The following is a 25,499-nucleotide window of genomic DNA, read 5'->3' as shown; positions in this document are numbered from 1 at the left end:
ATTTTATTTGACCATTTTTGTACCAGAGAGAAAGTTCGTCTAATCAAATTTTTGGTTTTCTGCACTATTTTTGGCCACGGACTGGGATTAGGAATGAGAGGGTTGAAAATGAACTCATGAAATTTGGCCAAAGAAATTAGTCAAAGTTGATATAGTTAAAAAAAAATATATATATTTTTTTGATGGTGTTTCATAGCTCTTGTGTAAACATATGATTCTAGTCTCTAGATGTTTCCGTTGTTTTCCCGTAAAGTTGCTGTGCGACCTAATCTGATCAAACAAATCTCAATGATAAAACAAACAAATATGGCCGCTCCCCCCCCTTCCGGGCTCACCACGCCGTGACTCATCTGCATGTTTGGCTTGGTCAAAAGTCCTCCTGATGTAAACCTCCCTGGGATTTGAACCCGGGTCTTCCTTTCATGGGATTGTTGCTCTAACCTCCAGGAACACAGACTGTGTTCAATGTCAATATTGTTTAAAAAAAAAAAACTTAAATCCAAGCACTGTTGAGCCTTGAGGCACAAGAAAACATTGAAACGCAGCGTCTCAACAGTGGATCTTGATATATGTTGTGCAACTGTTTTCTTATTTTCAATCACGTGCTTAAAGCCGACAGACTGTGAATTAAAACAGTGAAATCTGAATCTGAATCTAATATAAACTCGGGTTATATTGCTGTCCACAAACACACAGGAAGCTGAATGGATGGCTCACATGGAGAGTTTGCATGTTGTTCTTGTTCCTCCCACGGTCCAAACATCTGCATTTCAGGTCAACTGGCTCCTGTTAATTGTTTTCTATAGCTTTAAACATGTTTGGACTAGTGACCTTTACCCACCATCATGATCCTCACTAACTAAATGCCCCACAAAACTCCCACTATTGTACTGATCACTTGTGCAACCTTATATGACATATTGTGTAGAAATATGGGGAAATACACAAAAAACTACCTTGGATCCAATAATCAAATTGCAGAAAATAGTGATTCGGATCATAAATAGAGCTGGATATTGCATATTTAAAAACATTATAAATTATGTTCTGTGTGATGAATAACAGCATTCCAGATTGTATTCAAAAAAAAATTTTTTTAATTTTTTTTAAAGAAAGACTATTTATAATTTAATGGTGGGGTGTTAATGTTTGAAACCTGTAAAGTCAGAACAAATGTTAAATAAAGACGTGTGTCGGTTTTGAGAGTGAGGTTATGGAATGGACTTGAAAAATGTTTAATTCTCTATGAGTTTTCAAAAAGTAAAATAATATAAGGTTACGTTGTGAATTTGATATTAATTTATTATTTGTAATTTAAACTATCATTTAGTTTTGTTTTTGATTATTGATCTTTGTTTTTAATCCTTTGATGGCACAGGATCAGCAAAATGACTTTTTTGGTTGCTGGATGGTTAATTCTTTTTTGTAGTAATGTTCTTGTTTGTTGCTTTGTATGAATGCAACCAAAATAAACCAAAATAACTGCAAATAACTTTATGCAGCTCAGTGGTAGAATTCATTAGATAGTGAGAAATTAAATAAGACAAAGACGTTTTAAAAGATTTAAAATGTTAAATTGTCCCAGACGTGACCATTATGACCGAATTCAGAAGCTAAGATTTACAAATGCAAAATTTCAGCAACAAAGATGGAGAACAATAATGAAAATGAAGAAAAAACATAATGACAGATGACAGCAAAAAGCATTTTAGAGGAGCTCTCTGAAAGCAGTTCTCACACTGGCTGCCATTGTTATGCTTTCCGTCTCATTTGCAGGCTGTCGCTCGTCCATCTCTTCATTGTTCCTCTCGGTTCCCAGCCTGCACATGATATGTGCGTTGGCCTGGCAGGTGGTCCCGTCCTTCTTATGTAAAGGTGGAGGAACTTCGGGGGTGGGGTGGGGTGTGGGGTTGGTTAACAGAGTCGGCTCCACCCGTAGAGGAAGGTCAACTCCTGCTGAGACTCTGAAGATTCGAATTGTAATCAGATATCAGCAGAGAGGATTTTCACATAAAGCGTCTCCATGTGTAGATCAAATACAAACAGTTTTATGTAACGGAGCGTTCAGCCTGTTTCAGCCTGCGGCCGTGAGAACGTCCAGAGAGTGAATCATCCAGGGCCTCACGTTAAACTTTTATTTTGCAGAAAACCCTTCCATTTTTTTTTAATTTATAATTTTTTTACAACAAACAAAACATTTACTTAAAAGACTGCAGTCTTCGCTATAAAGTTTGAGAAACTCTCGCATTCATAGAAGAATCAATCCTTCTTTTAGAGAGGACGTTCTCAAGTTTTTCAATAATCTCCTTTTGTCCCTTAAAGCTTGAGTTCAGACCGGCTTAGTATCTCTTATTAAATTTCACCTTATAGTTGAGATTGTACTTTTTTCCTGGAGGATTTCAGTCCTGCACAGAACTCCTTGATGTTTTCTCAGATCTGCTGAAAACACAAGAAAATAATATTAACAGAAATTCTTAGAAATCTTAGTTTGCTCTCATCGTCTATGTTTGAATTAATACATTTCATTAAATTAAATGGTGTATTTTCTCTTTACACACTAATACAGTTTCTAAAACATTTCTTACTGAATGTGATTTTTTTTATTTTATTTTATTTTTTGACCGGCGGGAATCGGAGGAGCTGGAATTTTCCACGTCAAACTGTTTGTTCCTCTCTCAAGGACGCAGGAGAGATAAAGACATTTTCAAGGTCAGCCTCATTTCACAGTTGCCATGACGACGGCGGGACTGGATAAAGGACTCTTGTTTTGTTGGCAACGCGCGATTCTCGCTGGGATGATAAGAGTGGACGCATCAGGACGGAACATTCCTCCCGCAGCCTGACGCAGCTCCTCCCCTGGAGGTTTTCCTCCGTCCGTCGGAGTCTGGAGTCACACCGTCTATCCTGTCTGGAATTTTAATTCCCAAACGGGATAATCTCTTACCTGACATCAATCGGACAAAGTGCAGATTATTGTTCTAATCACACAGTAGTGTTCCTATTTAAATTACAACACTTCTTTTTTTTTTTTTGTCTTTCTATTCCTTTCTATTATTCCCATGATGCTGTGACATGATCCTGAACTTCACCTGGAAGGCCCTGGTACTCAGGGTGGATTCACCCCGTTTGGCTCCTCGACGTGCGTGAGGCGTAATGCGCTGACGTTACGTAACAGAAACGCAGACGCAGCCCAGCGGGAAGCCTCCAGTGTTTCACATGAACTCTGATCGGATCAGGAACACACTTAAACCACCTCAGATCCAACAGGATTTCACTCTGATCAGATAGGAGTGTTTACATGGTGGGATTTCAATTACAGAGTGTTTATGGTTCATCGAACCACAGCGAGGGGAATAAAAGAATAGTACTATGATGCCAGTGCAATGTGATATTATAAATATGGTCTGTTTGGTGCTTTTCCGCTGCATAACATCATATTTAACAGAACCTCTGTGGGTCTGTAACAACCCCTGTGTCATACAAGCATGTGGACAGCTGGTTTTAAGAGTCACGTCAGGGAAGCGATGGTTCATAAACCCGAAGTATCAGAACACCTGGAAGCGTCTCCAGGTCGTGAAGATGAAGATCAGACATAAAACAATTGTTGACAACAGTAGAAAAGGAGGTGATCAGGTTAAAAGAATGGTTTGATATTAATAGGTTATCATTAAATGAAAATAAAACTAAATGTATGGTGTTTTATGAGGCCATGTCAAATTGTGACATTCAGTTAATCCTAAATGGAGTAAAAACTGAGAGAGTGCATGAAACTAAAGCTCCTGGGGGAATCCTAATCCGAGATGATAAATTCAGTTGGAAGCCACATATAGAATATATATTAAAAAAAATTACCTAAAACAATTGGTATTATTTATAAAACAAGCAACTTTTTGAACAAGAAATGTTTGCATATCCTGTATTTCTCACTTAAAATGCCATACACGACATATTGCCTCGAGCTTCGGGGAAATATATACAGAACACGTATAAACGTCATTAAACTCCAGGAACGAATTATTAGAATGATAAATAAAACTTTCAATCTAGAAAACACTAATAAAATATTTATAGAATATTGCACCTTAAAATTCATAAATATTGTAAAACATGTAAAAACATTAGAAATCCTATTTTGAGTGAAAATGAAGTCTTTTCACCGGAGTCAAATTTCTTTTTTCTTTTAATTAAGAGAAAATAATCGTAATTTAAAAGGATTGGGTGTCTTTGAAAGAGGTAGTGTTACATTTTAAAAAGTAATATAATTGATGGTTCCAGTGAAAAATGACTTCTGCTACGTTTTGTTTATAAACTGAATGCACAGAATTCAATTTTTTCTCTTTAATCAAAATAAACCATTGATTCATAGCGAGGATGACGGCAAGGCAACCAGAAGTGAAGAAGATGCAAAAGTCCAAAATGAAAACATCTAGATTAGGGAGGAACTACTGATTTGTCTTTCATGTTTTTAAATAGAGAAATACAGCCAGTACTTACACAGGTACGTTAAAAACTCTTCATTTCAGGCCATTTTGCTGAAACCAGATGTTTTGTTTTTGTTCGTCATTCCTATTCTAAGGATTTATGCCTTCGTGTTCCTGCAGAGCTGCTCACTGTCATTACTCTGAAAGTGAAGTTTTGTGTACTTGTACTCAAGCATCAGTGTTTTCAATCAAATAAAAACACACGCAGCGAGTACTACCTGTACCTTCTGTAAGTGTCGATGCTGGAGTAGAACTTTAAATGCCGTGCAAATATCAGAAAAATCAGGCCACACAATACCACACTCAGATTTTTTTTATTTTTTTAGCAACTGTGTTTTATTCAAGTTTTTTTGAAGTTCAGTAACTTTTGTAATGTCACATCCACGCTGTTATCAATCATACTGCTTTTTCAGAAAAGCGCCGTGCCTACTCCGCCAGCGATTGGCTACCGTCCTCTTTGGTCTTGATGTTAAAAGATTTAAGTTTTGGAGGGAGAAAAAAAAATTAAAAAACGTGATCGGGAGGCAACTGTTTAACACTGCAAGATTATATTTAAAAAAAAACACTGAATATTAAATTGAGAGTGAAGATTTTTCTCCTCCCTTCACTCGATGGCCTTGTGCTTATACATGGAGAGTCGCTTGGCTTCACCGACTTCCTTCCTCTCTGCTAGAAATGATGAACTAAAACAGATCTCACTGGTCAGAATTCAGAGCGAATCTCAAAAAGAAAATAATCCTAATATATTGCCGAGGTTCGTAACATCCCATCATAACCCCTTTACCATGATAACGAATCACGTTGCCAGATTCTAGCCATAGTCAGCGGCAGAGTAGGAGTGATGTTCAGCTGAAGTGCAGAAGGATCCATAATAGCCACAAAACAACCACACACACATCCTCCATCCTCAGTACAGCCTTCAAACCTGTAATGCAGACAGAAAAAAAAACTAAAACAGCAAAGCGGTCATTCCGTCGGGAAAAGCTGTCAAACTACAATACAATACAAATGTTAAGGAAAAAGCTGCACAGTGAAGGAGAAAACTTCATGTCGACCCACAATCCTTCAGTTTGAGAAGAAAAACAAACAAACAAACAAAGAAAACAAAAAAAGAGGATCATTTGGTTATAATAAAAAACAACAAAAAGCTTGTTCTTATTCAGGAGATGTTTCACGATACTGAGGCAGCATTTTGTTTCTTTAAACCACACGGCCGCTGCTATCGGCACATTAAGACAGCAAACATAAACACAACAAAGTGCAAAAACGTGGGAAATGTCGGCGCTTCTCCTCGACACACTGACAGGATTGATTGCTGACTAAAGGTTTTTGTTTGGGATCGCTTTTGGTTTTCTTCTCTTGGAAAGTTGGTTGATGGAAAGTATACACACAAGACAAAAAAAATTAAAAATACTTGTTTTTTCACTATCAGCTAAAGATATTCCATACAGATAGTTTTGGTTCGGAGATAACCGTCTAACCTACTTGATTTAATCTGAACTACTTCCAGATGTCTACTTGATCCTCATTGCAGGAGTAAAACCGATGGCATGTTGACTGAAGGATTTAAGCTATGAAAAGTAAATAAAAGCCGTAAAACTCCTTACGTGATGTTCTTTAAAGCTTACGTACAGAAATATGTCAAGTATCTTGAGCCTTTTGCCAGGCAGCGAAGGATGTAAAAGTAAAATGCTGCATGAGTTGCATTTTAGATTAGATGAAGGAATGTGAAAATACAGCTCACCATAAAACCCCACCAATGGTCCTCTTGGGAATAATTTGAGGTCCGCGTTTGACCTTTGCACGAAAAATGCCCTCACCCTCAAAAAAAAAAATTAAAAAAAAAAAAATTAGTTTTCCATTTCTGTATTGCTTCTAATTGAGGGCGACACTTCTCCGTTCAGCTTGTCCATTTCCTCCTCATCAGCCTGGATTTGTGCCATATCACACGTGTTGCTGTCTGTTTCGGCGCTGCGTATACTCTTCAGGAGCCCCTTATTAAACAGCCACTCGGCCAGCTGCGACGCCAGCACAATAACCGCTATGCTAAGAAGCATAATGGCAGTGCGAAAGGGGAATCGACGGTATCTGTGGCCGTCCTGCTGCATCCGGTCCCACGGCAGAGGCAGCATGTCGGGAAGGCCGATGAGAGGCTCTCCGATCAGAGCTCTCAGCAGCATTGCCACCATGAAGCCGGAAAGCACCCCGTAGTGATTCACATACTGGGGCAGGAAAAAAGTGCATATAACCTGGGCGGTCATCATGGAATACAAAACATCGGCGCTGATGATCCAGAACAGGTGAACGGAGCTGGACATCATGGCCAGGCCCGCTCCGACCAGCCCACACAGGAGGACGGACACCTTCACCACCACCAGGATCATTTTCTCCGAAGCCTGAAAGGAAGAAAGAATAATAGTAATAATAATAATAATAATAATAATAAATAAAAAACAACTTCATGAGCCATGCGGATGCTTTAAAAATAGACTCAACCTCTGCTCACCCGTTTGTAAATGAGATTCTTGAAGACGTTTCGGCCCAGCTGGGACGCGGCAGATAGAAGTACGGAGTCGGCGGACGACATCACGGACGCGGCGAGGGCGCCGATCCCGATCAGGGAGATGTAGAAAGGGCAGAGATTCTGGAGGGCGATCGGCAGGATGACGCCGGCTTTGCCCTGCTCGTAGGGGCTGGGGGAACCGTAGGCGGTCTGGTTCCAGTCTGGCGGATGTGAAAACATGTAATTACAACAGAGGAATGGCAGTAGCACGTAACAATTAGATCGAAGGAGGAGGGGAGTCTCAGATTGTGCTGTCAAAATATACCTCCTACCTTGAAATTAATGCCCCTGCTGCTGCTATACAAACAAAAAAAAAAACACACCCAAAAAATGTAGTCAAGATATCAGGATGTTAGTAAAACTAGGTACCAGTGGATGCTGCGACTGCTCCGATGATGAGAGACGGGATGCCGAGGATGGGGCAAAGCACTGCTCCAGCATAGCAGGTGATCTTAGCTTGGGCGTCGGTGGCTGTGGACAGCACTCTTTGGTAGAAGGCCTGGTAGCAAACCCCTCCAATGCTCTTGGAGAGTAATGAAATCAGAGGGAGGGTTTTAGTGCAGGGCAGTCTTTTCTCAGTCGTGCATATTTTCTTCCACATGGGAGGTTTCAGTGGGACAGGCTGTGTGAGGTGTGATATTGTGGGGGGGGTGGGGGGGGGGGGGGGGTCATGGAAGGGTGTCCTTTACTAGTAGCAGCAACTCATCCATCCAGCGCCCTGTGTCCTCAGGCTGCAGCTTGCCGAGCCACGGCTCCTGGTGCAGCTTGCTCACTGCAGCTACAGTCATGTTAGTGGCGTAGGGGGTGGTCAGGACAAACGGCACGCAGAGCCACTGGAAGAAGGGAGGGGACAAGTCACGAAAGACGAACTGACGGGAGAACAGAATCAGCTGAGGCTACCGTGTGTGCATTGGGTCATAATTGCACTTGCTTCGCTTTCCAGGTCTGTGCGCATCAAAATATCGTCCAATTTAGACATAAATGAACTTTGCATGGAAGCCCACCCGCATTGAAGATCAATCTGAAGCGGCAGCGTTGCCTCCAGATACTGAGTAACGCACAAAAGCTATGAGAGTACGAAGCAACCTGATGTGCCGTTTATTCTGACTGGATCACAAACGGCATTAAGCCGCCTCCTCCAATCTGTAGCGATTCCATTCCATGGGGCCAATTTAATCTGCCAGAAGTGTTAATCTGATCATCTAATTACTTACGGTTCGTCGTCTAAAGAGCAAAAACGTGGAGAAAATCTAGTTCTAAACTTGATTATCGCTGAATGCAGAAGTGTCAAAGTGTTTAGCCGTCACATAGAACTCTGCGCCACAACAAAGAGAAGCTTTACAGTTTCAAAGTAAAGGTCTATTATTGCACTATTTTACCGGCCAGGTCCGCTCTGGATGAACCCGCGCTGCACGTGGCCCCCGATCCAAAACAAACCGGCCGCCGCCGAGAGACACCCGAGCTTGACAAAACACCCTTACCAAGCCGAAGAGCATGAAGCACAGCTGGATGACGTCAGTGTAGGCCACGGAGTACAGTCCCCCCATCGCCGTGTACAGGATGGCCACGGCGGCAGAGATTCCCACCGACAGCGTGGTGGGGATGTCCATGACCACGCTTACCGTCCCGCCTGCAGCCGCACGCCCCCCCAAAAAAAAGACGACGTTCAACGTTTCGCGAACGCGTCTCATTGGACCAAAGTACAATTTCTGGAGCCGACTTACCGAGGGCACTGAGGATACAGGCGATCCAGAGGATGTCTCCTATAATGACGGGGATGAAGAGAAGCGCCCCGACGGTGTTGCCATATTTCTCTTGAAACGGGTCCATCAGGGTAACATAGTTCTTTGACCGAATTGGTTTGACAAAGAAGAGTCCACCTGAAGTCGCACAAATAAGAAATATCTTTGACTTTCCGGGAAAGTCGCACGCCTTTTTGAAGGACCCTTGAAGGACCAGTGTGAAGAATTGAATGGCGTCTTGTGTCAATAGCAGAACGTAGCCAACTAAACACCTCCTACCCCTAATTTTCTCCTTTCAAGCGCATTAGAGAACCTATGGTCGCCGTGAAACTCACGAAAAATGCAGACCCTCTGTCGAGCCAGAGTTGGGTGTGTCCTAATGTAGAGAAACAGCGGTGCAATGTAAATATACAGTTAAAAAAAAAGGCTCATTCAAGACTAAAAAATTGCAAAATCACAATGAGAATTTTTTTTTATTTTTGTTAGTAAACCATATCATCATTAGGTATTGCTAAATTAGTTAGTGAATATAAAAGAAATAACTTAAAGGTAAATTTTTTTTTTAGAAAGATTTAACCTCTAACCACCCGTCATCCACGAGGAAGAACTTAAGATTTCTGATTGTTTTTTCTTCTCTTGGGTTACTGAGTAGTAGAAAGCATCACCAGGTTACAAGCAAAGCGACTGCGTCCGACGTGACTCACCTACAATCAGATTAGTGGCGAAGGCCAGCGGCCCCACGGCCCACACTAGCCCCTTTGTCGGATTGTAGACCACTTCAGCGTTGCCTAGGATATAGCCTCCTCCCACCCATGTCGCTGTGGGACAATAGACCACAATGTGATGGAAAAAAATAAAAATCCCATATTGTTCTATAACTATTTGATGATGATGATGATTATTTTTATCTCACCTGTCATTGTGAATATGCTGACCCAGATGTTCAGGTTCCGTCCTCCAACCATTGCCACTTCACTCCGGCTGCCGGGGCTTTTCTTCTCCTCATGTTTGGACTTCCTGGACGCCCAGATGCCCGTGCCCAGGATGACGATGTAGAACGCTCCTATAGACGCGAGTCCCATCCAGTTCACTGTCATCTTCAGCTTCTGCAGGCGCCGACAATATAAATACAACAGCATTATTTCTTATTTCACTCTGAAGGGACACGCACGCACGCACGCACGCACGCACGCACGCACGCACGCACGCACGCACGCACGCACGCACGCACGCACGCACGCACGCACACGCACACGCACACACACACACACACACACACACACACACACACACACACACACACACACACACACACACACACACACACACACACACACACACACACACACACAAAAGCTTCTCACATGCAATGGCAGGTTAGCGTAGGTTATATCTTCAGCACAGTGAAACTCTCCAGAAGTTTCTCATTACTGGCTCCTCCAGGAGGGTTACAACTATTTATAATCACGCCGTTAATACCATGTTTAGATACTGGACTCCAGACAGCTTGATCACACTCGCTGACAGACGTAAGATTTATCATTGTCACTCCTTTCAAACATCGGGGCCCATTATTATCATTATTATTATAATTATCATTATTATTAAACAGACACACCACACAAGTTTATATGCATGCAAGTAAATATTTACATGTACAACGGTTGAAAACCGAACCCAGTCATACATATAAACACAGAACAGACCTGTGATCTTTGCTTTGTGTTGACTTGTAAAATTCTGGCAATATCGTTGAAATCCCAGTTTTCCATTCATTAGCATACATGCCAATACATGCAAGATCCAATATAAGGACAGAGCCGTCAAAATTTTTTATTTTTTTTTTCTCTCCAAATATGTATGATACCGTTAAAGCATTATGAATTCATGAATTGTTCTGCAAACTCTCCAAGTTGACACAGTTGCTCAGATGGCTTTGCAGTTTATTTTTAGCACTGGTCTGAACTCCTATCATTAAACACTTTAGCACTGCAGATCCAGTCTCACACTTTTCTTTCTTTCTTTTTTTTTTTTTTGCAAGAAAAGGGGATAAACAAGAATAGAAATATATATATATATATTTTTGACATATACTAGTTAAGTCTTTTCTTCCTTGACAGAAATAGAAAACAAAAATGTCAAATATACACTTTGGATCAAAATAACATAATTACCTGTGTTGTTTTTAGAAGAGGAAATAAATCTCCGGCGTGATTTTCAAAGCCACCAGTCACAACAGAGAGGAGGACGTACGATTACTTTCCTGTGGATAGTTGGGGAAACTGCGTGTATTTTTAACTCTTTGCTGAACATGTAACTGACACCTGACACCCGCTTTCACAAATCTCTCCACTTCCGGAATCCCAGCAGCAGACCGTTATATCATCAAATGTGGGTTCTTTGTTTTTTTATTTATTTATTATGACCGTGGCAGATTAAAGAGCCAATGAATCGGTCAGAAAAATAATGTGAGGCGGGCACAGAAACAGGGTACCCGCCTTTGCTACCGTGTGTGGAAAATTACTGTAACATCCACAAAACAATGAGGATTGTTCTCCGGAGTCGAGACGTCTGCTTTTAAGATCTCGATCAGCTGAATCATCCTTCTTCGGGTTAAAAACAAGAGTTTCAAATGATGTAAGTTAAAAATAAAAACTTTACAAGTATCCAGATGCTCAGTCCATCAATTTTGCTCCTTATCAAGCAGATCCTGCCCCTAATCTGCCTCACAGTGAGTGATAAGGTGTGAGGTTTTTTTTTCCTTTCTTTTTTTTAACTTTTAAAGCCTTAAAATAAATAAACAGCCAGCCAAACTCCTTGTCAAGAGCCAGGAAGTGATCGTACTTGCTCCTTAATGTCTCCTTTCACAGGTCAGGTCAGGATGACATGTCGAATCTTAGCGCAGCTGAAAAAGGGGAACAAAAATGGATAATTATGATTAAACAGGAAGAACTAAAATAAATCCAAAAACAAAAGTATATATTAGTAACATGAGAGCATCACACTTGTTTCCCAAGTCAAGGATTTTGAATATGAACTCACACGCTCCGAGACTAATGTTCAATATGGATGCATACAGTATTACATGCAAGAATAAATACAGTTTTTAACAAGTGTACCAATTCTTATCATAGTGAAGACACAGATCATGGTATAACTTGTGTTATAGTTTTGAATCAGACACTAAATTACTTTCTAATAAAAAAAAAAAAAACACCTTGCGATAATTGAAATGAACTGTAAAGGCCAATTAAAACTTTTACTCTACAAATGGAAACAGGAAGTCTCGTCATTCACCTGTCGTTGATGCAACTTTGATCAGTTGATCAATTTAATCAACTTTTGCAAATTCAGTGACAGTATTTTATCTGTGAAGCTCATTTCAAGGCGATTCAGTGCTTTACATCAACAAATAACACAGAGAAATGACCAGAAGTAGTGCTGGAGGTTTTCCATATGTTTGGGTAATAATGTTTTGATAGGAGGCTTTTTAAGAAAGCTCATTGAATGGATTCTAAGGAGAATTCATGAACGCCGCTGCATCGTCAAAGTCGCATTCCAGCAGACATTTCCACACAATGAAAGATGCTGAGACGCAGACTTGGTGCGCTTTGTGGATATTCAGTGGGTGAAGGTCACACACTGAGCTCTTTGTCTTCAGAGAAAACAGCTTCCCTGTAGGCATCCATACAGTTTCCTGACTTACAATTAGTGACATGCGATGCCATAGATATTCATTTAAGATCCCATCCCCAGGAGAACCAAGGCTGGCAACACCAAGGCATTTTTGTTGTGTGTGTGGTCAGAGAAATTGGGTTATTTCAAATCATGTATATGGAATTACACCGAAAAAACTGAATAATAGCCCCTAATATCATAAAAAAAAAAAAAAAAAAAAAAAAAAAAGAGAGAGAGAGAGAGAGAAAAACTCCAGGAGGCTCTGATCTGACAGTCTCAGTGCACCTGAATAGGAGAAGTCATATGAGCTTTATTTCACTATGACGAGCGGAAGAAGAATTACTTAGAAGAAAAAAAAGAAGAAAAAATAACTGGATATATTCTGTCACGAAATTTCATAACCATTAATCTTAGATCAATATCTAAAAAAAAAATAAAAAAAAAAATAAAAATACACATCTATCTTTAGACAGACAGGTGTATGATCGGAAATATTTGAGATGTGCACATCACGACGCGCGCGCTGAAAGCTGGACGGCAACAACACGGTTATTCCGAGGAAGTGACGTCATGCGGCGTGATGCAAACCAGCCAGGCGGACAGCAGGTACGAACATTATCGCAGGGTGCAATCACCGGCAAGGACCCAAAAAATAAAAATAAAAAAATAAAAAAAAAGAAGCCATTCATTTACGCAATAAATCCAGTCGCATTCATTGATATCATTTTCCGAACGCGGCGGAAACGCGCGCGTGACTCACGGCCATGGTGTTCCGAGGGGATTCACGAGGAGGATGAAGCCGGATTGAATGGAGGAAAGAGAATAACGGAGGCAGCCTCTTTGTGTGGCATCATGATGCTCTGACTCCTCTGTGACTCCTGCAGACTTCCTACAGACGATCACTTTTCCTGTTTCGGTCTTCACAATAAGAGCTGCAGTAGAACTCCCACATCATTTAATGCGTTACACAAATAAGATACGATGTGAGATAAGGGGAGGGCAAATGAATCACGAGAGAAAAGTGAAATACAGCGCCGATAATAGAATAAAATAGAATTATTAATGAATTATTATTGATCCCTGAGGGAAATACTTGCTCCACACAGAATGAATAAAAGTTAAAATATCAATAACAGAATAAAAATCAAATACATAGTATGAATTATTAATATATTCAGGGCTATGCGGTGACTTTTATAAGCATAGAATGAAATTAACAGAAAAACAACACATACTATTTATAAGAAGGAATTACTGTATATAGTCTTATGGCCACAGGAACGAAGTTGATTGATTGATTGATTGATTGATTGATTGATTGATAAGAGTTGATTTATACATACAGCTTTTGTTCTTTTTTAATGAACTTAATCAAATCAACCCAAACTTTATTTATATAGCACCTTCCAAACAATATTTTGCACTAAGTGCTTTATAGACATTAAAAATAAAACGCAGACACACAACCCCACCACCGTTTGAAATGACTGACAATTACTTTACATCAGAATTAATTTTTATTGAAAAAAATACATTACAATGAATTTATATGCTTATGTCATTCTAGTTAAAAAGTGCTGATTGAAGCCAAGCAATGTATGATACTCGTAATGCGGTGACGTGCAGTGAGGAGAGGCCAGGTAGGCAGAGCCTCGCCCATCATCGTGGAAATAATAGAAGGGTGATGGATCAATGGTTGGAACTATGAACTGATTTTCCATTTGAATTAAACAATTTTGATTGTTTTGATTAAAAAAAAAAAAAAAAAAAGAAAAAAGAAATTGTGCATTTCCCATTCAAATATGGGGAAAAGCTTTATGTGGACGCTTGGAGTGACTGAGATCCTGTCTACACAACAATGTTTCAAGTCAAAACGATTTTTAAAACGATGTCCGTTTCCACAGAAATTACAGAAATGCTGATAACATTGTAGTTAGCATGTTGGGCCACTAGTGGGGGCTGTTGGTTGTTTTTGTAATAAGGCAGTTCTGCCTCACAGCAGGGGGAGCTCAAGTTTCTTATGCTACTCCACAGCTGCAGAGTAAAAGACAGGAGACAGGAGATCAAACTATTCTCTAAAACTTTCCACCCAAGCAGGAAGTGGTGAAGTAATTTTTGTCCAGAAAGATAGTTGATAGTTGTTGTTGTTTTATTAAATGGATATTTGTACCCATTTGTGTGTGATATTTGGGAATCACTGCCTCAGCAACTATGAGCCTCACTGCATGTCACTGTCCTTATGATGATATAAACCTTGGTCTGTGTCTGAGGAAAAAGAGAAAAACAAGACTATATGTTCTTGGTCTGATTCAAGCCCTAAAGCTTGTCTTCTTATTCTCCCCGCAACATGAAGTGGCTTAGTTTTAATATTACACGTAATTTTTCAGAATGGCCCTCGCGAGCCTATTCTCACTTGAGCTAATACTGCTGTCGACATAATAATATTTATGCAGCTCAATGTCAACATTTAAGAGCTCGTTGTTCAGCTAATAGGCTTCTTAGGCCCCGCCCACACGACAACGCCACTTCATGTAACAGCATCGTTTCTGGCCGATCATCCACAACGCGCGGCGTTTTAGGAGCGTTTTAGGAAATTCGAAAACGCCGCCTCGGCTTTGATTTGTGGATGGGCAAGACGCACATTAGCTGAAAATGATGATGTCTTCGCCCCACCCCCCTCTCCGCGATGTCACTTAACAACAACAACAATGGCGGACTACATGCTGCAGATCGGGCTGCAGAAGCCGCTGATGCGAGTCGGTTTATTTGAGGTGAGATGTTGGATTTTTTTAAAGCGCTGCTTTTGGTGTATTTCTGTGGCAGAGCTACAGTGCCACCTATAGGCCTGGCATATGTACTACATAGTAATTTTTGGTGCCTGGTGCCTGGTGGATCGGGAAAAAAATAGAAAGATGGCTGTTTGGGCTCGTTTGGAAAAGGCCTTAGATTTAAAACAATTACCTCAGTTTATCTTATTTCACCTTAGTCTACCTTGTGCCAAGTGTCTGACAATGTCAAGTACTATTACTGCCTTTGGCAGGCCTTATTGTTTTCATTTGCCACTTTTCTGAAGTTGTGACGTGTCAAACTTTGCGCCACTTTTGTTGCTGCTCTCATACATATCATGACACATTCTTGCATTTTTTCCATGTGTACACCAGCAACATTCAATTTCATATGAATTACTTTTCGACGGACAGCTCTCCATTTCAACCTCCTGAAGGAGTTGCGTGTTTGTCCAACAGTGGAGAATTGGTCAGCCATTTTCTATGCACATTTCTTTTAACTCTTTCTGCTTCAGCTGGAATCTCCTTAATATAGATAATAATAATTAGAACAATAAGAATTCCATAATTGAGGATGGTGGAGGGGCTGTAGCCAATCGCTGCTAACAAGGGGTGAACGGGCAAACATAGAGAGATAGAGAGAGAGAGAGAGAGAGAGAGATAGAGAGAGAGAGAGAGAGAGAGAGAGAGAGAGAGAGAGAGAGAGAGAGAGAGAGAGAGAGAGAGAGAGAGAGAGAGAGAGAGAGAGAGACGTTCATTTTCACGAGGCAAATCCAGGAAATGCCTGGTGTCCCGAGAAAACCTTCACAAGCTCTGCACGGAAAGAAATGAAATTGAACTCTTGACCATGTTGTCACTATGAGGTAGGAGTGCGAGCCATTACTTCACAGTGCAGCCACTTTTCTCTTGTAGCTGCTCTATTGTCTATTGATCTAAGTTATGTGCAAAATGTAGATTTATTTTTTTTATTTCCCTCTTGTCACAGTTTTCTTCATGAATAGGCAATGCTTCAGAGAGAATTGATGTTTGACAGTTCAATAATTACCTTTGAGTAAACTTGTGTTTTTGCATTACTGTATGACTCCCCAAAACAATCAATGTCCAGGTATAGATAGGCACATAAACAAATAAAACAAGACCTAAACGCATGTTGATGCATCATTACATTTCATCAGTGAATGAGGATGTTAAACACAAAGAAACCTTAGATCATTTGTCTTCTCATTCCAGGAAAAAAAGTGTTTTCCCTTTCGTTCTTTCTTGGTGAGTTATTAGGACTCTCTATTCTTGAATTTCTCAGCTTCCTCCATGTGTGTTTGGACGGGTGCCATGTATTGCATGTTGTCGTTGCTTTGAGCCTTGTGCATACATTTCAGAAGCCCCTTCTTCGACAGCCACTTGGCCAGTTGCGACATCAGTAAAATACTTGCGATAGTAACAAGCATGATGGCCGTGCGAAAAGGGAACAAGCGACGCCTGTGACCGTCTTCTTGCACCTCGTCCCACGGCAGTGGCAGGACGTCCGGAAGGCTGATGAGTGGTTCTCCAACCAGGATTCTCAGAAGTATCGCCAAGACGAAACCAAAGCAGGCCCCGCACTGGTTCACGTATCGGGGCAGGAAAAAGGTGCAAATCACCTGAGGAGTCATCATGGAGTATAGGACGTCGGCGCTGACGATCCAGAACAGGTGAACAGACCTCGACGTCATGGCCAGACCCGCTCCTATCAGTCCACACACAAGGACCGACACCTTCACCACCACCAGGATCATTTGCTCCGATGCCTAGAAACGGGAGAAAATAATTCTATGAGCCAGCGGGTCCCGTTATGTAGACAGACTATTAGGACGCACCCACATTGACCCAGGCACACACGCACATGTACGGCCAATTTAGAGTCACCAGTCAACCACCATGCATATCTATCGACTGTGGGAGGACGATGCAGTACCAGGGAAACTGGCCCAATGCACTTAGAAAGACCCCAGCCTGCACTCAGACTGGTTTCCTCCTTCTCTTCGGTGACTTTGCCAACGACTCCAGCAACTTATAGTGGTATAGAACTATAGTAACTTGAAGATTAGAGAATCAATGAAGATGCTCCATATGGTCCTCTTTAGTTCATAGTAGAGTCAGAAGACACACATTAAAGGCTCGCCTGTTTGTAAATGAGATTCTTGAAGATGTTTCGTCCCAGCTGAGATGACGCGGACAGAAGTGCCGAGTCGGCGGACGACATCACGGACGCAGCGAGAGCGCCGATCCCGATCAGGGAGACATAGAAAGGGCAGAGATGCTGGAGGGCGATCGGTAGGATGACGCCAGCTTTGTTCTGCTCGTAGGGGCTGGGGGAACCGTAGGTGGTCTGGTTCCAGTCTGGCAGACAATAATCATATGTATATAACACAAATACAAGTTGAATTAACAGCATATATATGGTGTAAATGTGGCTATGTCATGGTTTCAATTACAGATTCCATGGACTGTTTGTGCAGACAGGATTTACATGCAGTTTGGGGAATATAGTTAAGGCAAAAGGAAGAGAGGTACCAGTGGATGCTGCTACTGCCCCAATGATGAGTGATGGGATACCAAGGATTGGACACAGCACTGCTCCAGCATAGCAGGTGATCTTAGCTTGTTTAATACTGGCTGTGGACAACACTCTCTGGTAGAAAGCCTGGTAGCAAACACCTCCAATACTCTGATGAAAGAATGAAAACAGAGGGGATGAAGAAATACCTTTCTGACATTATTCAATTGGGTTGCCAGAGAAATGTGCTTTTACCAGTAACAGTAATTCATCGACCCAGCGACCGGCGTCCTGCAGCTGCAGCTTGCCGAGCCACGGCTCCTGGTGCAGCTTGCTCACCGCAGCCACAGTCATGTTGGCAGCGTACGGGGCAGTCAGGATAAACGGCACGCAGAGCCACTGGAATCGAGAGAAAACAGTATTAGTGCGTCATTATGCTTACGCAGGCAAAGATACACTGAACTGTGTGGACTAGTGGTTTATAAAATGTGGGGCAAGCCTCCCCCCAGGGGTTTGCCAGAGAACTGTGTGGTGTAGAAAGCAACAGAATAAATCATCTTACTAGCCAACTTTGGTCATTGTGATGGTTTTGTCGATACAAAACCTGATTGCACAGAGCGAGAGAGAGAGAAGTTCTAAGTAGCTAAGCTTGAAATGGTGCAGTACCAAGCCGACGAGCATGAAGCAAAGCTGGAGGACATCGGTGTAGGCAACGGAGTACAGTCCCCCCATCAAGGTATAGAGAATGGCCACGCCCGCAGAGATTCCCACAGACAGCACGGGAGAAATGTCCATAACAACACTCACTGTCCCGCCTTTAATGACAAACATTCAGTGAAGCATTAAAAAAAACAAACATAAAAAAACTTTAAAGGGGTCATATCATCCAGATGTTCATCTCCTCCTCCTGGTCTGGTCGGTCCAGAAACCTTCAGTATTCAAAGTTTCTAGCTCCTCCTTGATTTTCCTCATTTGACTATTGGATCATAGGAGCTGCATTCAGAATCTGCTGTGTCTGTGTGAGCTGGACTGGCTCCGCCCACACATGCCTATCTTGGGAAGAGGAGGAAGTACTTCTTCTCGTGGTGCCATGTGCCAGAGCAGAGCTGCCTAATTGTGGGAGGAGTCAAAGGGAGGGCCTACCTTGATTGGGATTGGCTAAACCCCCGATGACACTATATAGGGTTTGATTTCTGATTGGCTGGTTGGAGCAACACACTTTTTAAAACCTGCAACAAGCCAGGGAGAGAGAGGACAGACTGTCTTCACTTCTGGGACGTCAGTCCAGGTATGAGGACGATTAGTACTGATGGAAAACTTTTAGGAAATGAATTTTGCATAATATGACCTCTTTAATACAAATGTAATATCAATATATTTTGAAATACACTCTGTCAAACTTACCCAAAGCACCAAGAATGCACGCAATCCACAAGATATCGCCTATTATGGCAGGAATGAAGATAATGGCGCCGATGGTATTGCCATATTTTTCCTGAAACGGGTCCATCAGGGTTACATAGTTCTTTGACCGTATAGGTTTGATAAAGAAGAGAGCACCTGATGATAAGAGTCAGCATTTGTCATTCAGAAATTTTCATTGGTTGTTTTTCTCGGATGAATGTATTCCCCGAGCCTTGAGCCTTACTCACCTAATATCAAATTCATGGTGAATGCGATGGGTCCAGTAGCCCAAACCAGGCCCTTTGAGGGATCGTAGACCACTTCAGCGCTGCCTAATATATAACCTCCACCAACCCACGTGGCTGCAAACATCGAAACACACACGCACGCACGCACGCACGCACACACACACACTGGAATAAAAACAGAAACACTGAAGCAAAGTTGAGTTCGGTGTTTTTTAATGGGTGTCCATGAACCCACGAGACAATAAGTGGCAGCCCTTTTAGAGTCTTTTTTATTGCTTTACTAATCAATACAAGTTGGATTTAAATTTTAAAGGATGTTTTTATTGAAACTGGACAGAGGAAGTGGGGGCAATCTGTAATTTATTCCCCTTGATGCAACATTTACAAGATTCAATAGCGAAGTCACTATTCCTATTTTTAGGAACGATATATACAATCGTTTTGACCATATCTGGTAACTTGTGCATTCATTCCTGCTTCTGTCAAACTAATAATTGCACATAAAACATCTTTAATTGGTTAAATAGTGAGATAAATGTTGCTTCTTGCATGATTTGACCTCTTTGCTCTGGTTAAGTCTTGTTATTCAGGTAATTTTCTTTGTACTCAATAGCATGTAGCCAATCTTATTCAGAAATCCAGAGAGAAATATATCCAATTTAACGACCATTAAGACAGTATGTGTGATTCTGGTTAGTTTTGAGTAATTCCTTGTGAGTAGACTTCACATGGGGATGTTTTACACTGACTTTAGAGTTTTGAAATATCTTCTGATGACATTCTGTAGTGCTGTATGTTAAAGAATTCACTATCAAGGGTTAAAATGATGACTCAGGCGTCCTTTGAAAAACTGATTGAATGGCAGCTCCCTATTCTTGCCTCATTGAGTGAGCACATGAGAATAATGTTCTTTGAAACATCAGAAAGAACAACAACAAACAGTTTGTGTACAGACTCTGACAAACAGGAACACTGTTAGAATACCTGTCATAGTGAATATGCTGACCCAGATGTTCAGGTTTCTTCCTCCGACCATTGCCACTTCACTCCGGCTGCCGGGCCTTTTCTTCTCCTCATGTTTGGACTTCCTGGACGCCCAGATGCCGGTTGCCAGGATGATCATATAAAACACTCCGATGGACACCAGCCCCAGCCAGTTTGCTGCCATTTTCAAAGGCTGTTGTGATGGGACACACACACAATTGTTATTCTACAGGAAGGAGTCATATCTCTGCAGTTATTTGGATTGAATTTGAATTTGAAACTCTGGAGCCATTGTCAACTAAACGTATACTAACCTTAGAGCTGAGACTTCATCATGTTAACGCTATAAATCAAACTAACGAAGACATGATCAGCGTCAAAAGTGTTGAAAATCTGCATGAAAGAGGACTTTTTTTTCTTTTACCACTGCCTTGATGCCTGTCCTCTCAGTGTCAGCCGGTATAGTACCTCCCCACGATAAAGCCTCTCGTTCCTCTCTTTTGTTCCACTCTCTTGGCGTTCTTCACTGCTCCTCAACTTGCACAACCTGACCTTCACTGGATCTGTCACTCTCATTATTTCTTGGAGCCTCACTGATAACTGGCATGGCGGATGGCCTTCAGACGTCGGCAGACATAACTGCCCTCGATACCAGGTCAGTGCGGATTGTAACAAAGCATAATCCTTACATGAAGAAAAGAAATGAGTCACTGTGTATCCGTTCAAAGCCGAAACCGGGAGCAGCTATTACAAAGTCTTTAACTTGAGTGGCCTGGACACCGTCAACAACCTCCAACTCCACGTTGAAGACCCACATGTAGTTTTTCAAGGGTCATTAAGGCCCTCCGGAAAATTTCCCTTCCCTAAACACAATCCAAATGTTCACTGATCACCTCTCACGTATAATTTCATTACTTTTAATTTTGTGGTCTATAATATAGACATTGATTTTCACCTGTGACGTCAGACCTTTGCATAAAGCAAGACTTTTTTTTTCGTAATTGTTCCAAACTAATTATCATAGAGCCATATCAGGTAGAAATAAGTTAAATTAATTTATTAGGCATAACCTTCACCCAACTTCCAGCTGCTGCCAATTCTATAAACAAAAACTAAAATAGCTAATTGCACATCTAATTTAAAGAAAAGCTTTGACTGCAACAATTTTGGGGAAATTACTGTCTGTCTGTGTAAACATATAAAACATGTTACGACTATAAAATGTAGGATTTGTTTTGTTTTAATTTGGCGGTATTTCTTATATCTATTGGCACAGACAATCTATTTGTTCCCGTGTTAAACTGCTGTCATCACCTGAACCCCTTTACAATGATGTGTGCAACCTGATTCCACCTTCTTCTGCAGCCCTTTACGTGTCTTCACGTCTTCACATGATGGCGTCAGGTACACTTAGGTGACACTGTGCTCCAAGAGGAGAGTTTCTCTGTGTGCAAGACAAGTTCTGACCTGAAAAGAACTAAAGATTTGTGAGTTTGAGCATCAGGAACAAACGTATTCCTTGAAAATTATTTTGTTGAAGCTCGCATTCCTCCTCGCAGATAACAAGCTGCTCCTGCACCTTCCACAAAAGTGTCCCATTTCATGCTTATCAAGTGCAAATTGGAAAACAATTCAAAAACACGATTTTCTGATTGCCTCTGACACAGTTGAAGTCATGAGACCCCCACTGCTCACACGTGTCCATTCTTTTCATACCGGTTATTTTCCACTGTTTGGTGTTCACCAACCAACGGTGCCGCTCTCTTTTCCCCTCCAGTGTTGTGTTTTGTAAACAATCAAATGTGAGAAAGAGAAACAGCAAAGAACTACTTTTATTCTGGAATATAGTCGAAGATTCTGATTTGCATGAGAGACACTGAACATTTACGAGTGCTGTGTAATTAAACAAATTGGAAAATGTATTAAATCTCCTATAAGATTTTTTTGTTCAATTGATGCACTTTTCAGATGTATTGCCATTAAGTAAAAATGACAGAAAATACAACATTAAGACTTAATTCAATTAAAAAACAAAAGGTAAATGCATTTTTATACAAAAGAAAATTACCCCCCCCCCCCCCCCCCAAAAAAAAAAAAGACACTGGTGATTTTTATTTACCTGTACTGCCTTGATAAACTGATGATATCACATCTGAGGCGATGCTCCAGTCCAAGAATGTTAGACGATATAGTTTTCTTAGTTCTGAAGACAGGTTCTACTTCTTATCTCGTTTTTTACTCAGGAGTAACTGAGACCTGAAAAAAATGTGACACCAGTTTTGTTGACTTCTCCCAGCTAAACGCTTGGCTGAGATCCAGTAAATCCAGTAAGTCAAGTTTGTGCCTGAAGCTACGTGTGTAACCTGGCCATCTCCTGCTCGCCTGCAATATACATTACTTTTAAATGTATTCATATATATTTATAAATATATATAAATATATATATATATATATATATATATATATATATATTTATATGCTGGTCGAGACATGCATGTTTGATCTTTGCTAAGTTTGTCTGCAAAAAGAGCCTCAGTGGCCTGAGTCAATAATGGCCTGAGTCAATAGTGGCCTGAGAGAAATATAAAAGTCCAGCTTATCAGTTGCCACCTAAAATAAACCCGATTTAGTTGTGCAAGAAGATATCCATTAATTTCTACTTGAATGAAATAATAATACATGAATAAAACTTTATAATTTATTTCGTCAGCAGTCAAACGTAGAACTTGTACAATGAATGAAGACAAAAGACTGAACAGAATTAGAAAAGAGTGTTAAGCTCAATGAATTCAAACAGGTGAGACTGATAGCATGTGCAAGGTTACTAAGACGAAGCAGTATTTACTCAGCTGTTCAATAAGGTTGTATTTAATCTGGGTTGTTTTTTTAACGGATTGTTTTTAACTTATTTTTCAGATCAAAAAAATACTTAGTAATTTATCTATGTTAAAATTTTTAAATTCTTCTCAGGTTCATCAATACAAATAAATTGCTGCAGGTTAAAAATCTTGTCTTTAAATACATTTTTAGCCAGTTTGAGCAAATAGATGCAAATATCTTTTTACATGTGTACAGATTTGCACTTGAGCAAAGTATTTTGACAGATAATCAGGTCTGAGGGATACAGTGATTGATCAGTGTTGTTGGTGTAGTTATGGATTTTATTTTTTTATTAAAGTTAAGACCTAATATTCAGCTCCAGGTCACAGGTAAGCATTTGCTCGCTTCTGGAGATGAGTCAGAGATCAGGGATAAAGACAAGCGATTGTTGCTGTTTCGTGAACGGTGTTCATTATTGATCTTATCTGGTGGCAAAATGGACAGCTGTAAACCAGGGGTTGTAAAACACAAGGCCTGTGGGCCAAGACCAGTTGAAAAAGAGGCGCTAATCCGACCAAACAAGTCCTAAAGGGGACATACGTTCATTGCAGAATGACTTGGAATTGGAAATGTATTCATTCATTGGTCAGACCTGCATTATTGTGTTCTTCCAACTCAGGATGACTGCACACAAGGAGAAATGCCCGAGAAACACACAACACCCACACATACCCAAGCCTACAAGTAATTATCCTACCTAAGTGGGAGTTTTGGAGGGGAGGCAGACTACTCTGGAGAAGAGTCTCTCTCTCTCTCTTGTGAAATGACACCGATGACCACCTCACAAGTGGATTCAATGTCCTGAAAGCTTTTATGGTCCTGCTAAAATTAACAGCCCCATTCCAAGTATACCGCAGTATTTCCCCCCATTGTTACCATCGGTTTAAGTACTCGGCACATGCTCAGGGACTCACTGTGGTAACCTGTCAGCAGTGGGATCTTAACCTGGGAATTGCTTGCCTCCTAAACCTCAAACCATAACTGAAATACACACACAGGCAACTTTGACCATCATCATTCGACGCACAGAGAGTCATCCACCGTGACCTCCAGCCACATTGGCCATTGATGGAGTCTCAGGTAGCATTTCAGGTATCATGGTAACCACTACTGACTTGTAACTGGACCTCGAGCAGCGTATCACCGAAGACCGAGCCTCTGCTCGGGACGGCTTTCGGGATCAGGTTCTACTCAGCTGCATGCATGGAGTCAGTTGGGAAATTTCACACGGGACTTTACAGGACGACAGAAACGTTGTTGAACCACAGGCCAGCACTCGTGTTGGAGAAATGTCACGTCTCTGTAGCAGTAAGGACTGATGCTCTCCTGTTGCAGACAGCTGTGCAGAAGTAAGCAGCAGATCTCTGCCTCCACAAACTGCTAAAAACTGTTACACAGGTAGAGCTAATGAATGTCTTTTCATCGCTTGTGCAAAATTAAATTTGATTGGACTAAAATCATCTTGTGGTCGACCGTATGTACATTTTATAATATAACATTTTGGAGAAGCATTTATAACATTTGTTATCTTAGAAAATGAAAAATATAAATGAAAGCAAGGTGTCGTGTTAATAATGAGAATTACCAAGTAACAGGACATGGATTACCTTATAGCCAAGCACCGAAGTCCATTCATCCAAAAGAGCACCACTTCACGAAGAACTCTGGACTTTTACCTTAAATTATCGCTGCTGCTCCAGAATGTGATCCACAATCAGGGTTTCCTGCAACAACGTCTGACCAGGACAGGAGTTGTCAAGTTCCCCAACATGACGGCAGAGACAGGCTCGCCCTTCTTCTTCAGGCTTCCAATCCCTGCAAAGCCACAACACAGGGAGCAGCGTCAGGTGAGCAGAGCAGGACTGGAAACCAATGAAACAAATATCTATTATTCATCAGATCTGCATCCAACGTGTTGAAATGTTACCATCACTTTATACCAGCCACTTCCTGCTGGCTGGATGTCTGTAGTTACAACGAAAGCGGTATGTATGTATGTGTTTGACCAGGTTTTTGCAAAAACTACTCACCTGAATTGCATGAAATCCTCAGGGATGATTTGTCATCATCCAAGGACCAATTCATTCGATTTTGGGACGTTAACGGCAAAACGTTTTTGAATAGATCCCCACAAAACTGCTAAAAAACGTCCAATACAAAGCGGATGAGTGAGGTACCTCATGGAGAGGATCAAAAGAGA

At 41.1% G+C, this 25,499-nt stretch overlaps 2 protein-coding genes across 3 annotated transcripts; both read right to left on the bottom strand.

The window, feature by feature from the left end:
* Positions 1 to 4,779: 4,779 nt before the first annotated feature.
* LOC308127332 (high-affinity choline transporter 1-like) lies at positions 4,780 to 13,374 on the bottom strand. Of its 2 annotated transcripts, XM_080492315.1 has the most exons (11): positions 13,225 to 13,374; positions 11,631 to 11,691; positions 10,961 to 11,049; positions 9,700 to 9,892; positions 9,491 to 9,604; positions 8,769 to 8,924; positions 8,526 to 8,674; positions 7,734 to 7,877; positions 7,414 to 7,567; positions 6,988 to 7,205; positions 4,780 to 6,877 (listed from the first exon to the last, which is right to left on the bottom strand). In XM_080492315.1, exons 4-11 carry the CDS (start codon positions 9,881 to 9,883, stop codon positions 6,332 to 6,334), a joined length of 1,665 nt encoding a protein of 554 aa, XP_080348441.1. In that variant the 5' UTR covers positions 9,884 to 9,892; positions 10,961 to 11,049; positions 11,631 to 11,691; positions 13,225 to 13,374; the 3' UTR covers positions 4,780 to 6,331. The 2 variants fall into 2 exon arrangements, with proteins under 2 accessions (XP_080348441.1, XP_080348442.1); XM_080492316.1 differs by lacking the exon at positions 10,961 to 11,049 and having other exon boundaries at positions 13,225 to 13,361.
* A 2,847-nt stretch (positions 13,375 to 16,221) lies between these two features.
* Positions 16,222 to 22,670, bottom strand: LOC308127250 (high affinity choline transporter 1-like). Its single transcript, XM_080492163.1, has 9 exons — positions 22,539 to 22,670; positions 20,420 to 20,612; positions 19,436 to 19,549; positions 19,188 to 19,343; positions 18,450 to 18,598; positions 18,039 to 18,182; positions 17,801 to 17,954; positions 17,409 to 17,626; positions 16,222 to 17,034 (listed from the first exon to the last, which is right to left on the bottom strand). The coding sequence occupies exons 2-9, from the start codon at positions 20,601 to 20,603 to the stop codon at positions 16,522 to 16,524; spliced, it is 1,632 nt and encodes a 543-aa protein (XP_080348289.1). The 5' UTR covers positions 20,604 to 20,612; positions 22,539 to 22,670; the 3' UTR covers positions 16,222 to 16,521.
* Between the last annotated feature and the right edge of the window lie 2,829 nt (positions 22,671 to 25,499).

The sequence above is a fragment of the Lipophrys pholis genome (assembly GCF_963383615.2).
Source record: "Lipophrys pholis genome assembly, chromosome: 22".
Taxonomy (NCBI): domain Eukaryota; kingdom Metazoa; phylum Chordata; class Actinopteri; order Blenniiformes; family Blenniidae; genus Lipophrys; species Lipophrys pholis.
This window is presented reverse-complemented; position numbering and strand designations above follow the sequence as displayed.